This window comes from Epinephelus moara, chromosome 20 (genome assembly GCF_006386435.1).
Source record: "Epinephelus moara isolate mb chromosome 20, YSFRI_EMoa_1.0, whole genome shotgun sequence".
Lineage (NCBI taxonomy): Eukaryota > Metazoa > Chordata > Actinopteri > Perciformes > Serranidae > Epinephelus > Epinephelus moara.
Genome location: NC_065525.1, coordinates 36,503,292 through 36,517,161, shown reverse-complemented (window position 1 = coordinate 36,517,161; position 13,870 = coordinate 36,503,292). Strand labels below are relative to the sequence as shown.

At 42.9% G+C, this 13,870-nt stretch overlaps 1 protein-coding gene across 1 annotated transcript; it reads right to left on the bottom strand.

The window, feature by feature from the left end:
• Positions 1 to 4,575: 4,575 nt before the first annotated feature.
• avpr1aa (arginine vasopressin receptor 1Aa) lies at positions 4,576 to 8,600 on the bottom strand. The gene is made up of 2 exons (XM_050073425.1): positions 7,544 to 8,600; positions 4,576 to 6,726 (listed from the first exon to the last, which is right to left on the bottom strand). Exons 1-2 carry the CDS (start codon positions 8,490 to 8,492, stop codon positions 6,443 to 6,445), a joined length of 1,233 nt encoding a protein of 410 aa, XP_049929382.1. The 5' UTR covers positions 8,493 to 8,600; the 3' UTR covers positions 4,576 to 6,442.
• Between the last annotated feature and the right edge of the window lie 5,270 nt (positions 8,601 to 13,870).

Sequence of the window (13,870 nt, the reverse complement as noted above, 5' to 3'; positions counted from 1 at the left end):
GATCGGCTTGTTCACTTGTTCACGAGTGAGGGTAGATGGAGCGGGAGATTTACAGGCAGACTGGGGCGGCGTCAGCAGTGATGCAGACGCTTAACCAGTCCGTTGTGGTGAAGAGGGAGCTTAGCCAAAAAGCGAAGCTCTTGATTTACCAGTCGATCTACGTTCCAACCCTCACCTATGCTCATGAGCTCTGGATAGTGACCGAAACAACGAGATCGCGAGTACAAGCGGCCGAAATGAGTTTCCTCCGCAGGGTGGCTGGCCTCAGCCTTAGAGATAGGGTGAGGAGCTCGGACATCCGGGAGGGACTCGAAGTAGAGCCGCTGCTCCTCTACATCAAGAAGAGCCAGTTGAGGTGGTTCGGGCATCTGGTAAGGATGCCTTCTGGATGCCTCTCTTGGGAGGTGTTTCGGGCATGTCCAACCGGAAGGAGACCTCGGGGATGCCCCAGGACATGCTGGAGGGATTACATCGCCCGGCTGGCCTGGGACGCCTCGGGGTTCCCGCGGAAGAGCTGACAGAGGTGGCTGGGAGAGGACTGTCTGGGCTTCTTTGCTGAGGCTGCTGCCCCCGCGACCCGGACCCGGATAAGCGGAGGACGATGAGTACGAGTACGAATTTCAGCACCGGTGGCAGAAGCTTATTGCAAAGATTGCAAAGCCACTAAGTAACCTATGTAAACGCTGATAGTCTGATTTTACTGTGGCCACTACACTGTGCAACCCACATTATTTTCATAATGATATATTTAGGAAAAGATGCTATCTGTTGCCTCTTTAATGTGTTATTAAGAGGTTGTTCACGCATTTCCATGAGACGTTGTCGAGAATTCATCATGACAAAATTTCACACAAATGTCCAAAAGCATAGGATGATGAAGACATTTCATATCCAAAAGGTCAAGGGTCAGCTTCACTGTGACATCATAATGCTGTACAAAAACACAGCCCAACTTGGAACTGATTTGTGTGAAACATCCACGTTTAAGAATATGTACCGTCTTTGCAGCAACATCCATATTTGAAGCATTGTCTCCTGTCATGGCTACAACTTTGTGTTCTGTCCTGTTCCTTTGGTAGTCCACCAGAAGCTCACTGATTGTGCTGATCTTGAGCTTTAGGTGATTGTCATTGTGTCATGTGATGAAGCTCTGAAGACAGCATGTTTCTCACTGGAAATCATTACTAGAATCGTACATGTCTATATTTTGCCAAAAAGAAACACATTTCCTCCAAAGTCTTCATTCCATATACTATATGAGTCTGAACAGACATGAATGAGAAATGTGGCTTGCTGTCTGGCAGAGGCATCCAGCTGTGAGGTGATGTACGTTTCCTGAGGTATTGATAAAATGCACAAAGGTCATATAGGATATGAAGGTCTTTGTTGCTCTTCACAAGCCCCAGATGGACCCATTCATCTTTCCTCCTGCATTCATCTCACTGGCAGCCCAGTACATACTGTATGAACCGGACACTATATAGATTTTTTGATTGATTTTTTTGTCCTCACAAAAAGAAAACATATCCAAGTGCAAAAGAAAGCAAGGACGAAGCCGATCCATCCCAGTTTGTCACATAGTTGATACATTTTAGACACAGAAATGAATTGCATTGAAGGCATGTGTTTATTTTCATGAGCAGAAAAGTCAGCGTTGGTACAGAGCGTCTCTTTTATTGCAATGCTATTCCTTTTATGACCCTTGCTAATAAGATTCGTCTGTTTTCTGGCTCCCTAATTTGCAGCCTTAGTTTTTCAAGCTCTCTGGAGAAACTCAATCACTGCCCGCTGAAGTATTTTCTCAGTCTAGACCTTGACTGATGACCTTAGTCCGATCATGTTAGCATGGCCAGCCTTTCAAAGGCATGCTTTACTTGATGATTGGCATGTCTAATGAGAGGCAGAGTGAGTGCTGGACTGGGAATTTGAGATATGTCCATCAGAGCTACAGAAGTACTCCCTCCACCTCCTTAAGTAGAAATCGTAGCTGCGTAATCCCAGTTGATACCAGCTGGGATTGCCTGATGCTTGTTTTATTCTCCTTTTTATTACTTACAACGACCGCCTCTATCTTTATAGCAGGCCTTAACTTTTGCTACCCCATTTGGAGGGCTCACATGATTTCCTGTAGGACTTTCCCCCTCCCCTGCGACGTGACTGCAGACCCTCATGTTATGAGTTCAGAGACGGACTAAACCATAGGGGATCAAGGTGGATGGGAGCGTTTAGTTACTATGAAGAAGCTGGTCGATAACACAAGCTCTTCACAACAATGTGCTTTACTAGAATAATGTGGCATGCTGGTATAATATTAAAAATGTTGTTCAAATGATTTCATGATCCAGTGCAGACTCCAGAAGTTGCTGGATGAAGCTGTTCGGCATTATTACATTACACAATTATGATTTCATGAGGTGTGACACATATTATTACGCAGGATAATGGATAAAAAACAGGAAAATGAGATAACTAAATTAGACAATAGTATTATCATATAATCAAATGAAATGATGTTTCACTCCTGATGGAGTCTAATAGACGTCAGATCACCCACATTACAAAAAATAATATTTTCTCATTAAAGTAGTATGCAGCAGTGCAGGTTTGGTTTTATCTGCCCTTGTTTTTGAGATATCTGTCTTTCTCTGATTTGATTTTAAAGTCACAGGAACATTTATATTGAACAAAAAAGTTAAATGCAACACTTTTGTTTTTGCTCCCATTTTTCCACAGGTTTAACATAAGGAGCTGCAACTTTTTATGTACTCAATAGATATATTTCTCTCAAATTTTCATCTCAAATCTGTGTTAGGGTGCACGTCTCCTTTTCCAAGATAATCCATCCCCCTGACAGGTGTGGCATAGCAAGATTAAACAGCATCATTACTACACAGTTGTGCCTCGGGAGGCCACAATAAGAGTTCAATCTAAAATGTGCAGTTGCACACAACACAATGCCACAGCAGTTTTTAGGGAGCGTGCCATTGGCTTGCTGACTGCAGGAATGTCCACCAGAGCAGTTGCCTGTGAACTGAATGTACATTTCACCACCATAAGCTGCCGCCAATGTCATTCCTGTGAATTTGGTTGTACATCCAACTGGCCTTACAACTGCAGACCACATGTAACCACACCAGTTCATGGCGTCCACATCCAGTGTCTTCACCTCCAAGATCGTCTGAGATCAGCCACAATATCTGCACAAAACCGTCTCAGGGAAGCTCGTCTGCATGCTCATCGTCCTCATCCGAGTCTGACCTGACAGCAGTTTGTCACTGTAACTGACTTGTGCGGTTGTGTGGCCAGCTGGATGTACAGCCAGATTCACAGAGATGACGACAGAGACGTCTTATGGTTGTGAAATGAACATTCAGTTCACGGGCAACAGCTTAGGTGGACATTCCTGCAGTCAGCATACCAATGGCACACTCCCTCAAAACGTCATCTGTGGCACTGTGCTGTGTGATCAAACTGCACATTTTGGAGTTGCCTTTTATTGTGACCATCCCAAGGAGCACATGTGTGGTAATGACGCATATTGATATGCTGCACCTGTCGGATGGATGGATTATCCTGGAAAAGGTGGGATGCTCACAAACATGGATTTTGACAAATTTGTGACCAAAACTTAAACCTGTGAAAACTGTGAGCGAAAACAAAAGTGTTGCATTTAAATCTGTGTTACAGCTATACAAGCTATTAAATTATTGTTTTATGTATGTGGATATCAATAATGTGTGGCCAGCTCATTGACCTAACGGCCAACCCGCCCCCCAAAATATCGATTCAAAAATATAAATTAAGAAACAATACTATACTACGGCAGTCAACCGTGAACCCCTGTCTGCAAATGTTGCCATAATCTTAAATACACTTAACATACTGCCATTGTAATTGTTACTGCTGGTTCTAGAGTTACGTTATCTACTGTGAGCGCTTCTCAATCTGCAGTTAATTAGCCACACATTTACCCAGTGACATGGATGAATTATTAGACAATGAGCCCAGATATCCAAAAGGCCCCACCACCTCTCCTACCTAACAGCAAGACACACAAATGTTGTGGTGTTGCCTCTTTTTGTGTTGTTGTTTTGCATCTCTTTGTAGGCGTTATGCGTCGTTTGTGGTTTTGTGCCTCTTTGCAGTTCCGTTGCATCTTCTTGTGGTCATTTTGAGACTCTTCCTGGTCAGTATGTAGTTATTTGAGTGATATTTTGCAGATGAAGGCCAGGGGGCCTCTGACATTCTGGGCTGCTGGGCCTGTGCCCGGTAGGCCCTTTCAGTAATGCATCCATGCCTAGTGACCAACAATCCGCACAAGAATGCCAATGGCCTTTTACACTTGTACCTGAGGTAATGGCAAATAAGAGTCTTGAATCTTTAATAATAGGGCACACAGGCATATTCATCTTTAAGCCTTTATTGTGTTATATTTGTCAGGTAGCCCACGATAAGTCTGGGTGCCATTCATTTATGTTGCCCTGCATGTGTAGAAAGTAGCAGCTGTCATTTATTGCATATAGTATTTATTTAGTATAGGAATCAAATGTGTTGATTCGTGTGGGCTGTATTTGTAATGTGTTTAACAGCTAATGGGGACACTAACAAATAAACAATAGATGCTCTTGCTTCTGATAAATAATGTTATAAAGATGGAAACAGGCTATTCATTTTTTTTTTCTGAGGGGTCGGTGGGATTTGCTTCTCCGGCTCCGTGCCTGCAGCCTTGCGTTGACTAAAAGCCTCTCATTAACAGGACTTCTTGTTCACACTACTTTCGGTTGAAAGGTCATGTAACGTTGCATAACCCCAGATTTTGGCAGGTTATGCGTGCTTAGATTGGCCACAGATTTCAATTCACAATTGCTCAATTTTCCGCAAAAATAACACCAGACGTTTCTATGGTCGTGTAGCAACTGCGTAAAGCATAAACAAAGCATCCCTGCCACGGTTGTGAAAACAGGACACAAAGCCAGTGTAGCATTCAGTGCATCAGTATGTATTTTTCAGCATATATTTATAGTATATTTAATTTCTTTTCAATATACACAAGCCATTACAGACAAATAGAACTCATGTGGAACAGATTTACATATATTATTCCTATATACAGATATTTAATGCTTTTTATGTACAAACATACTGTACAGTCAGATAGAAATGTCTTGATACAGCGTAACATACATGTTCTCATGGTGGTCTGACAACAATTACAGTGCTGCGCATCGCATTAATGTGCAGGAGATTGTTTTTGTCTGGAGTGCAAATGAAGCCAAAAACAGACCCCCAGTGGTGCAGGATGTTGGAAAAAAATCAGGAAGTGTGTTGACGCAGAGTGTGTGGAATGTGCGAGCTTCTGCCCAACATTTGGTGAAAGCCATGGGAGGGGTCTGTGGGTCTGTCGGTAGACTCCTCCAACTGTGGTCAATCTCACTTCATCAAAACACCCACCGGCCCTGGACTCTGTGTGTATGTGTGTGTGTGTGTGTGTGTGTGTGTGTGTGTGTGTGTGTGTGCGTAGGTGCATATCCAGCTATTTTCAAATGGATCCCATCTTCTACTGCTGAGCAGAAATGAAAGCCATTCTTCAGAGACCCACACTGCTGCAACATGAAATAACTGGATGCACGCAACAGCCTGATTAATAGTTGTCGCTCTTAAACCCCACACCCGTTATTTTTTCTTTTTTTGTGATTGGCTGAAGCAAAGTTTATTTTTTTTTTATGCAAGCCACTAAAATGTGGTTCTGAGAAAAACAACAAAATGGAAAGCCAAACACAAAGGATGAGGCGACTGCCTCGGTTACTTAGAGACGTGCGGTCTGGAGAGTCGTTTTCACCACCGCACACCTCCTGGCTGCAATGTCAGTTTTGTCTTTGTAAACACTCCAACAGGAAAGGGTGTTCGGCAGCACAGCAGGGGAACATAACCACCAGTAAAAGCATCAGTATTCCTGGAGAAGGGTTTTCTTTTTGGGCTTTTGACTACAGAACTCGGGGCTGTTGAAACACTAAAAATATTACAACTATAAATTCAACAAAATGATGCACAGACATAATTGTTAGCATCTGGTGCTTTTATAAACAATTGTGGAGATATAAAAACATAATAAATTAGAAGTAAAACTTGGGAATTTCACTTCCTTTTCCAATGTTCTTCTAATATTTTTGCTGAGGTTATGTGATAAAAGAAAACTTTTGCGCACAGAATCCAGCAAGAAGACACAAAAAATGTGTCTATATATTGTGTCCTTGCTGCCAACACCTTATTTCTTCATTTCTTTTTGATTTCTATGCAGCAAACTTAATTTGCTTAAGGGTTTCTTAAGTTTGAGGGACATTTCAGTCCTGCCCAGAGTTAAGATAAGTAGAGACTGTAAGTGTACCTCGATGCCACTTGTGTTCATCCCCACCCTAGTAAACAGAGTTGCCTGGCTGCATGTTTACTCCGCCTGAATAGAAGTCTTAGGAGAATTGTCCAGCTCTCTCCAGTTGCTAGAACTGCCCGTAGGGCTCCGATTGGTCATCTTAGTCAGCAGCGTTGTTCTGCGGAGACTGCTGTCTGAGTCCTCCTTCTTGAAGTCAGTGTTCACTTTGTAGCAACAGGAGAAGCAGTGCACAAAATCCTGGAGGAGGTGGCCGCTGAAGATCATGTATATCCACGGGTTACAGCAGCTGTTGAGACTGGCAAGAAGCGCAGACAGAGTCACTGCTGTGTTCTCAGAATCTGGAGAGCAGAGAGAGGAAAGGGGTGATTAATCCACAAAACATCTGGTCCAGGCTCGGCTGCAGAGATGCCTGTCTAAGTCAATTCAGCTGGTGTTGAAATGTAAAACTTGATTTTTACTTTAAAGAAGAGGAAATCTACCGAGTGCACAAGTTTGAGTTTCTGTTGCAGATCAGATATCTTTGGATTAAGTGTCAAATTTTCTTGATATTAGTGAGCTAATCTGCCTGCTGCACATGTTGACTTCATCCCAGAAAAGTTAATTCAGCAAAAGAACCTGAAGCAAAACTCACAAATTAAAATATTATTGTTTCTGGATCAAATATTGTACAGAAAATAAGATTAAACTTGATATGAGGTGAAGGGTGTTAGTGTTTCAAGGAACTCACATATGAGGAGGCTGAAATTCTGGCTTATATCTTACTTTCTTCCCTAATAAAAATTAATTTTAACCAGACCTTTTCTGCAGTGAAATTTTAAATCCTAAAGGCTAACACTGATGCACTCAGTAATGACATCTAAATTAAGTAGATTGCAAACAATAGATCATTTTAAACATGTTGGGGTTGTGTAAGGTTAATCTTTTTGCGCTATTTACGCATATTTTTGGTTTTGTATGCCAAATAAACCCGTGCGTAAAGCCTGCGCGCACTTGGATTTTAGTTTGCGCATCAGTTTTTCATTTAGTGGCAAGTGATGAAGTGCTTTCTCTGGGCTGTTATGTTTTTGTCAGTGCATCACATCATTCTTAAAGCTGTAAAAGATTTAAATTCAGTAGTAATTAATACATGTCTAGTGTTATTTATCCAGCACTCACCAACCCACTGGAAGTTTTTATCCCACACAGACCACATCTGCACTGTGAAAAACGGCGCCCAGCAAACGATGTACGCCAAAACTATCACAAAAGTCATTTTTACAGTCCTCAGTTTGGCTCTGGATATCGTTGTAATGCTGCTGACTGAATGCTTCCCAATCAGCCCGTTCTTGTTCGCAGCACCAGCCGTCGATTTCCTTTTCTTGTATTTGATATTATTCCATATGCTGTGGCAGATGAACCCATAGCACATCACGAGAATGACCACGGGCACGAGGAAGATGCCCACAGTTATCCAGGTGATGTACGCCTTGGCGCCCCACGGCTCGATAAAGTGCGCCCAGCAGTCGTTTACTTTCGAGCCGTTCTTGATCTCGCTCAGGGAGAAGATGAAGTACTGCGGGGTGCTGAACACCAGGCTGCACATCCACGTGGAGATGATCATGATGTAGGAGCGCTGGGTGGGCTGCTGGAGGGTTTTCAGAGGGTGGCAGATGGCAATGTAACGGTCCACGGTCATCATCACCATCATGTAAGTGGACGCGAACATCCCCATCACCTGGAGGTGCTTGACGACCCTGCAGAGAAAGTCTGAACCGTAGAAGCGGTAGGTGATCTTCCAGCAGAGCTGCGGCAGCACCTGGAAGAAGGCGACCACCAGGTCAGCCAGGCTGAGGTGCTTGATGAAAAGGTGCATCCGCGACATCTTCTTCTTTGTGTTGTACATTGCCAGCAGGACGCTCACATTCCCAATCACAGCAACCACGAAGGTGATGCTCAGGACCATTATCTCGATCTGGGCCACCTCCTCGTTTCGCGCAAACGGATCGGATCCGTTCGGGTGGACGGTGTTGTTTCCAGGCGTCTCCATCGTTAGGTCAGTAGAGGGACTGAAAACCAGAGACTGGTTACCTCCGCTCAGGAGCAGCGCATAGTCAGGAGTGTGCATGGCACTGCCCCTCTGTGCGCCCTAGCAGATACAGTGCCAGAGCGGCTGTGAGGTGCCTCTCCAACCCGTATATGGAGCTACCTGATGCTCACAGAGAGAAACCCGCTGCTCTCTGACTTGTGGCTACTGCCGGGGCTTTTTAAACTCGAATCAAATTTCAGACGGAGTGTGCGTAAAGAGGGTACACTGCAAAAAATAAAACACATTTAAAAGTTATTTGGCGTTGCGAGAGGTCCTAAAACACGTTTGTCCTCAAGCAAGACACGTGAGTCCTGCATAGCATGACATAAATAAGCAATATTTTTGATTAGATACTATAATTTCATTGTCATGTTTCCAGTGGAGATTAATTAGTTTGAAGATGCATTGTCGTGGAATTGCACTGACATTAGAGCCTTATTAAATCTGAATATGTTTAGAGGAGATGAAATGATTTGTAGTTCCTTTATTTACTCATTTTATGTCTTGCTTTGGGTCATTTTTTAAGCTCATTATGATGCATAAGTATTTTTTACAGTGCACAGCCAAGCCCTTCCCCATGGTGCACACAGCCTCCACATCACCACAGATCTTCCCACATCTGGGCCACGTGTGTAGGAGCCAGTTTTGTTTGCATTAAAAAGTCACACAAAACACAGCTGAAAAATTCAAAGGGAGCAACTTGAAGAAACAGTTAAAATAAGCATCTTATAATATTTTACCTGGTATATGAATAGATGCTTAACAGTCAAAGTGCAGAGTGAGTTATTACAAAAAGAACATATTTCATTTCTTAGTCATATGTTTGCTTAAAGGGATAGTGCACCCAAAAATGAAAATTCAGCCATTATCTACTCACCCTCATGCTGAGGAACGCTCTGGTGAAGTTTTAGAGTCCTCACATCCCTTGTGGAGATCGGCGGGGGGAGCGGCTAGCACACCTAATGGCTGACGGCGCCCCAGACTAACGTCGAAGAACACAAAATTGAAACCACAAAATATCTCCAACATGCTCGTCTGTAGTGATCCAAGTGTCCTGAAGCCTCGACATAAAATGTTGTTTCGAAAAACGTCATTTGAACTCTGTTTTTAGCCTCACTGTAGCCTGTAGCTCTGACTGCTTCTCTGTGCTCTGTGCATTTTTGGGTGCACTATCCCTTTAATCTCAACCGAAAATATTTAATGCATTTTCAACGTCGCTCTTGAGTTATGATGTTGCATATACTTCGATAGGAATACATTGACCAACACACTGGAATGTTGTTTGCTTCACCTCTGCAGAGGAAGGCCTTGTGCAATGATGAACTGTTTAAAATTGTTTATCTGAAGTGCTCTGCTCAAAGAATCACCAGGCTTATTTATTCAGGGTCAGTGTTTCCTTTTTAAGTTCAAGTGTCAAAGTGAGTGGAGCGTTCAAGCTGCAAGACGCTGCTTTGGATTATTAATAATGTTTAAATCGAGCTGTTTCGTGTGTTTGTTTGTGTTGTATGTGTATGCATGCCTGTGGTCCTGCCTTTGAAAAGTTGAGGTTCACTTCCATTCTTTTTGTCTGTATATCAAGCTCACATCTGGCAGAGATGTTGGATATCGTCTAGATCTGGGCAGATTTTGCCAGAATCTATTTGTGGATTTGATCCCACTGGAAGAAAGTGAGAAAATATTTCTTTGTAATTGTAATTTGGATGCACCAACTCTTTATCACCCACCATAAAGCACATTTAGGATCCCTACATGTTTTAAAACATAAATACTTATCACTCTTTATCACCATTTTATGCCAGTAGCCCCTTCTCCCAAATATTTTTAGTTTAAAAGGTTCACTAAAAAGTCCATTTTCAGTGCTTGTGTGCTAAAGATTTCCACACACACTTGTGTAAGTTGTACTGAACTCTACGATTGACTTCTTAAGTAGCTGTAGTGCCACAAATCTATGCTTAGCTTGTGCGCACATACAGATATTCTGCACCGTAAAGGTCAAACATCCAAGTAAATTAACAATAAACAGAACACATATGAGTGAAGAGAGCCTTGACTATTTGAACTTCACATTAATAACTAATCGTTTACTCAAGTACTGTACCTAAGTGCATTTTTTAAGTACATCACTTGAATGTTTCCATTTCATACCACTGTATTCCTTTTACTCTGCTTCATTTATCTGACAACAGAGTTACTTTTTTACTGTTTACTATTCACACTATTAATACAAAACATAAATCAACTAATAAATGATGTCATAATATTATGGATTAAGCTACTGGGCAGCATGTAAGGAAGTTGAAATGAGCTCCAGTTTTACGAGCTGCAACATTAAAGTGATGAACATATTAATGCATCACTAATCACAATCAAGCCTCAAGAGAGGGAGCTCAAGTATCTCGGGGTCTTGTTCACAAGTGAGGGTAGAATTGAGTGTGAGATGGATCAGCGGTTTGGTGCGGCTTCTGCAGTGATGTGGGCGCTGCGCTGGACCATCGTGGTGAAGAAGGAGCTGAGCCAGAAGGTGGTCCATGTACATCCCAACCCTCACCTATGGTCATGAGCTCTGGGTAGTGACTGAAACAATGAGATTGCGAATACAAGTGGCCGAAATTAGTTTCCTCTGTGGGGTGTCTGGGCTCAGCCTTAGAGATAGGGTGAGGAGCTTGGACCTCCAGAGGGAGCTCGGAGTAGAGCTGCTGCTCCTTCACATCGAAAGGGGTCAGTTGAGGTGGTTCAGGCATCTGATCAGGATCCTCCTGGGCCCCTCCCGTTGGAGGTGTTCCGGGCATGTCCCACTGGTAGGAGGCCCCGAGGCAGACCCAGAACACGCTGGAGGGATTACATATCTCATCTGGCCTGGGAACACCTTGGGGTCCCCCAGGAGGAGCTGGAAAGTGTTGCTGGGGAGAGTGACGTCTGGGGTACTTTGCTTGGCCTGCTGCCCCCACCACCCAGCCCTAGATAAGCAGATGAAAATGGATGGATGCATTCCATTCTGCCATCTTTAAAATGTCTAGTCGTGCTGTGTTTCTCTTGAAATATGCTAAACTGCCCCAACAATCTCCACTGGTGCTGCTCCGTTTCATCCGTATCCATCAGCTTCCTGACAAAGTGCACATATATAAACAAAATTAACGCAGATTATCTCACATTAAGCATAAAGCTCGTTCATGCTTTTGTTTCCAGTCGTCTTGATTATCGTAATGCCCTATACACTGGCTGGTCTGCAAAACTACACACCATCCAGATTGCTGCTGCCAGGGTTTTAACAAAAACTAAAAGGAGAGACCATATAACTCCTGTTCTACGTGACCTTCACTGGCTCCTAGCATCTTTTTAGAATTGATTTTAAAATCCTTCTGTTGGTTTTTAAGACTCTTAATGGCATCTCCCCATCTTGTATAATAGATTCCCTGGGACCTTATGTCCCCACACAAACACTGAGATCCTCCACAGCTGCTCTTTTACTGCTCCTAATGTCACTAAAAAAAACATTGGGGATGTTTCTTTTAGCTGATATGCCCCAAAAATACACTCTGCCTAGACTAGCAGCTATTGTTTTAATATTTTTGATATGTATTTCTTTTAATTATTTGATTAATAAACTGAATAATTCATTTCTTTTTCTCATCAATTCATCAGTTCATTCAAGTCATTCGTAAATGAGCTGTAAGTTTAGTGAGTTACGGATTACTAGTTTCCTTTCCTATCAAATGTTTTAAGTTTTGGCAATAAAGCTAAACTGTTTGCACTGCCTGCATGTTGTGTCTGTGTCTCTCTTAAACTTCCCCTGTCAGAGCAACGTTCCAAGTGCCACTTTTACACACTCGTCCAGAAGCTCCTTGCTTCAGCATCTTTAGCGCCGCCTCAGTTTCCAAGTGACCCACAATAATGTGAGTTGCTTATTACAGTTTCCATTGCGAAAGCATATAATTGCCAACTGGCTGTGGGTCTCCGGCAGCTATTAAGCTCATCTGATCCATGTGGTGATAGTGAGGAGAGTTATCTTTATTGCGTTAACATCACAGTCCCTGTCCAGACCTCCTCTCTTTCATTTCCGATGGCCCGTGCAGTGAGCGGTGCAAACTGGAGCCCCCTTCCTAAAAATTTCCTGCTGGCCGGTTGATCTGGCTTTGCGGTATAATGAAGTTTTCTTCATTACCCCTTCTGTTGACCAGCTAACCAGCCTCCTCCCATGGGAGCGCTGCCTGCTAAGTGTCTGATTTCTGCCTCCCCCATCCACTCTGGTGCAGTCTTATCTTGTCCTGGGGGTTCAAGGACAGCAGAACGGATGTCTCCCTTCACGCTGGGCTGAACCACGTTTATCCTTGTCTGTTTGCATTGGGTTCTTTTGCTGTTATTACAGCTCCAGGCTTGGATTGTCTCATCAGTCTCAGAACATGAAGACTCTGTGCACCATCCTTAACAGCGGACGGTGTGTCTGGGCCCGGGAATCATGGGAATGCATGTTGTGTCTCCAGTAGCCGGAGCAGCCAGTCTGAATCATTTCCGTGATGTTTCCCTTATACTCATGGGCTTAAGTAAGAACATAAGAGCTTGTCAGTCTCTCTGGCGGGTTTTTTTATCCGTGGGGATAAAGAATCTTGTTAAAGAGTTTCTTCTTTCATAAAACAGAATGTCTTTCTTGCACCTCTTAATTTGTTATCGGAAAGCTTTGTGAATATCAAAACATTTTCATTACATACTTTAATTGAGATATGCAACTCGATTAAATTCCAAGGCTGGCGTCCACAGTGGAATTCACAGCTTTTTTTGTTAATTTCTACCTTGTCAACTGAGTCTCATATCTCTATAATTTTCAGTCTGGTGTCTGTGCCCACAGGTGGAATAAATATTTTTGTTCATTATCACATCTCTCAGTCTCAGTCAGTAAAGATCAATATGTGCTGTGTTAGAAAACAAAAAGTTTCTAAAAGTTGAACATTACGTCTGAGGACTTATATACATGGCTTACGTCACTGCCATATGTAATCTCATGCATGAGAGGAATGTCTGCTCTCAACAGACTGCCTTCTTGTGCATGGTTCCCTTGTTCCGTCTGGCTTCTATCATTAACACCTCGTGCGTTATAATACCCAGTCCAACTATGACATATAACCTTCACCTCATACCTTCATATAGACTGGAGATGGAGCACCTGAAAACAAAAGTCCTAAACAAAAGAAGCCATAAAAATCAAAGAGTTATATGGTTTTCTTTATAGTGTTCATAAAGGCACGAATCTGTTTGTCCCGGGGCGACTGCAGTCCTACAAAGACTACGTCAAACAAAACATTTAATTATCTGTTGACTCTATGGATGAAGTTACAACAATTACCATGACCTCAGCAGAGGCCGCCTATAACACAGTCGTTATGTAACTTTTTATGTAGGTTTGCATGTTCTCCTTTGGCCTT

Bases quoted from the DNA above. Each gene is read 5' to 3' on its own strand.
- avpr1aa (XM_050073425.1), bottom strand. From the start codon at position 8,492: ATGCACACTCCTGACTATGCGCTGCTCCTGAGCGGAGGTAACCAGTCT. The intron at 6,727-7,543 runs GTGAGTGCTGGA...TCTGCTCTCCAG, and splicing joins TAAAAACTTCCAGTGGGTTG to ATTCTGAGAACACAGCAGTG.